At 36.9% G+C, this 2860-nt stretch overlaps 1 protein-coding gene across 2 annotated transcripts; it reads left to right on the top strand.

Moving 5' to 3' along the window:
• The first annotated feature begins 23 nt into the window (after positions 1–23).
• Positions 24–2630, top strand: LOC111459776 (zinc finger protein CO3-like). Of its 2 annotated transcripts, none has more exons than XM_023102827.1 (5): positions 24–127; positions 1442–1987; positions 2061–2246; positions 2338–2466; positions 2545–2630. In XM_023102827.1, the coding sequence occupies exons 2-5, from the start codon at positions 1868–1870 to the stop codon at positions 2608–2610; spliced, it is 501 nt and encodes a 166-aa protein (XP_022958595.1). In that variant the 5' UTR covers positions 24–127; positions 1442–1867; the 3' UTR covers positions 2611–2630. The 2 variants fall into 2 exon arrangements, with proteins under 2 accessions (XP_022958595.1, XP_022958596.1); XM_023102828.1 differs by having other exon boundaries at positions 1448–1987.
• The last annotated feature ends 230 nt before the right edge of the window (positions 2631–2860 follow it).

Below are 2860 nucleotides of genomic sequence, written 5' to 3' on the forward strand. Positions count from 1 at the left end.
AAAAAAAAAAAAAAAAAAAAAAAAAAAAAAAAAAAAAAAAAAAAAAAAAAAAAAAACGAAAGAAAGAGTTCCTGAAAGGAACTGGAAAATCAAAATCAAATCAATTACAGGTCTCAGAATTAGATCAATCTTCTTGCAATTTCCAATTCTCTATCTCACTTTCTACAGGAATACAAACAAATGGATTAGAAATTGAAACTGATGGAATATGAGATTTAGATTTTTGCATAAGGCGATGAGATAGAAGAGTGGGGCAATGTTTTCGTAGCTCTCTGTCCGTTTCCAATCCAATTGGTATAATCTGGAGATGTGCATTCATGTTTGAGTTCTCTGTTTCGTCTTTTACTCATACAGAAAGGTTTCCAAGTATTATTCCATCTTACGTTCCTTGTTTCTTAATATCCAATGATCAATTCATTTGGTAAATCGTATCAATTACTCCTCTCTTTCTTTTTTGTTGCCTCAATTCTGCTCCAAGATACGGGGATTCTTGCTGTTGAAGAAGATTGTTGTTTCGGGCGTTGGGTTTCCTAATATAGAAGGGGTTGATTTTAGTTTCTTTTTCCTTAATTTAGAAGATCGATGCATTACAGTTGATTTGATTTTACTTTGCTTGATCTTGTGTTTTAGATTTGTGAATTTTCAAGCTTTTAGATTTAACTCCTCCCATGACTTCGTGGGTTTGTTAGTTGAATCTTGATTCTTTTCAATCTAAATTTTGACTTCAGATTTTATTTAGGGTTTAGGGTTTATTTCCAATCCCTAAACCCTAAACTCAACTTTTATTCTTCACTGATCTCTAAATATATTGATTAATTAACGACCGGAAGCTTCATTTCAGTAACTGTATTATTATTATTATTATTATTATTATTATTTTCCATTTTTATCATGTAATCAAATTTATCTACGATCTTATGTTTGTATGGGCCTCGGCCCATTAACAGTGAGGATAGGCCCAAGCGATTATGGAAGTAAAAGAAGATATTGAAACCGTCAAAATAGAAAAGCTGAGTTCAGTTAGTTCTAGAATTAGAATGAGATTTAAATCTAAATTCTAATTTTAATTCGTCTTTTCAATTTACAAAACGACCCCGCAATTATGGATTAATTTAATTGGGGCATTTGAAGGGCGGAAAAATAAATAAATAAAAGTGTTGGTTGATGATGAGTTGATGGCATTTTTGCAAAGTGAGCGGCAGAAATGGCGTCTCCTCCGTTGGTTTAAATACCTCCTCCTTCCTCCTTTCCCCTTCCATTTTCTCTCAATTCTCTGCAAAGATCCATTAATTCTTTCTGGGTTTTGTTTCGTTTTGTGTTTAGAACTCTCAAGAACTTCATAAACGGGAAAGAACAAGACAAGAACAAGAACAAGAACAAGAACAAGAACCAGAACCAGAGCTTTATTTCCATGTCTTCTGATCTGTTCGTTCATGGCGATTCTTCTTCTTCTTCTTCTTCTTCTTCTTCTTCTCTGTTTCGTTGTTCCGCCTCTGATTTAGTCTTCCCATCTGATGCAGACTTCCAATTCTTAACCGGATCTTGTTCCCCTAATTTCTCCGATCACGGCATTGATCTTCACGTTTATTACCCTCATCAAAACCCACTCCCTGCCGATGAATCCAATTCCAATTCAAACTCCAATTCCGTCGATCAACTCATTCCGATCCCGGAGTTATCTCTCATCCCAGATTCCTGTTCTTCCCCAAATGGGTTTCAAAATCTCTCAAATTTCGATGTAAAAAACGAAGAATCCCATCTGGGTTTCAACCAACCCCCACTCTGTTTCGACCCATCTGATCATAATAATAATAACAACAACAATAATGCCGCCACCGTCGACAAATCCCTGCTCCACAGAAGTCGCATGGAGTCTCTTTTAATGGAGTCCGTGTCACCAAATTTCCCCAATCAGTCCCTCCCCTGTTCAGAATCAGAGTTTTTCTCCTCCCAAATCCGTCGCGTTTTCAGCACCGGCGATTTACAGGTATGGCATGTTATATATATTTTGGGGAGAAACCCATTCACGGTTGGTAGTAAATGTTTGAATATGGGGGCAGAATTCAAGCATGGGACGCTCGAGGACAGGGTGCGGGCAAGGGTCGTTCTCGAGTCCATTATCAGAGAACGGAAGCTTAGAAGAGGGGAATTTCAAAGTGGGACGGTACAGTGCAGAGGAGAGAAAAGAGAGGATTTCAAAATACAGAGCAAAACGAAGGCAGAGGAATTTCAACAAGACGATCAAGGTTAGTATAGCAGAACTGAATTCAAAAACAAAAACGGTTTTCAGAGATTGAGGATGCCGCATTAATGGGGAGTTTGGGATGAACTGAACAGTATGCTTGCCGGAAAACACTCGCCGACAACCGCCCCAGAATACGTGGCAGATTTGCTCGCAATGACGAACCCGGAGACAGCTCCAAACCTTCTTCTTCAACCAGAGAAGAAGACGAAGATGATTTCTGGGTAAAAAATCTCTTCTTTTTCTTTTTTATTTTATTTATTTAATGAGAAAAAAAAAATTCATATCTTGTTTGAATGCAGATGGAACGGTTGCATGCAGGGGAAGAAGTGTACGGACAAGTGCAGTTTCAGTATTGTGAATTTTGATCGCAGCTGGAAGGAGAAGAAGAAGAAGATAAAGAAATATATATATATATATTATTTATTTTTTCTTTCCCCTTCCAGTGAAGGGAGAAAAAGAAAGAAAAAAAAAGGAAAAACGAACTTGACCAAACGGCCCTTTATTCACAACTCTGTCTAAATAAGTAAATAATAATAATTGAACAGAGGTGGGGGTAGTGGTAGGAAAGTGGTAAATAGCTTCTGGTTTTTTTTTTTTTTTTTTTTTTTTTTTCTG

The sequence above is a fragment of the Cucurbita moschata genome, unplaced genomic scaffold (genome assembly GCF_002738365.1).
Source record: "Cucurbita moschata cultivar Rifu unplaced genomic scaffold, Cmos_1.0 Cmo_Scf00022, whole genome shotgun sequence".
NCBI classification, from domain to species: Eukaryota; Viridiplantae; Streptophyta; class Magnoliopsida; order Cucurbitales; family Cucurbitaceae; genus Cucurbita; species Cucurbita moschata.

Bases quoted from the DNA above. Each gene is read 5' to 3' on its own strand.
- LOC111459776 (XM_023102827.1), top strand. From the start codon at position 1,868: ATGGAGTCTCTTTTAATGGAGTCCGTGTCACCAAATTTCCCCAATCAG. The intron at 1,988-2,060 runs GTATGGCATGTT...ATATGGGGGCAG, and splicing joins TCAGCACCGGCGATTTACAG to AATTCAAGCATGGGACGCTC. The intron at 2,467-2,544 runs GTAAAAAATCTC...GTTTGAATGCAG, and splicing joins AAGACGAAGATGATTTCTGG to ATGGAACGGTTGCATGCAGG.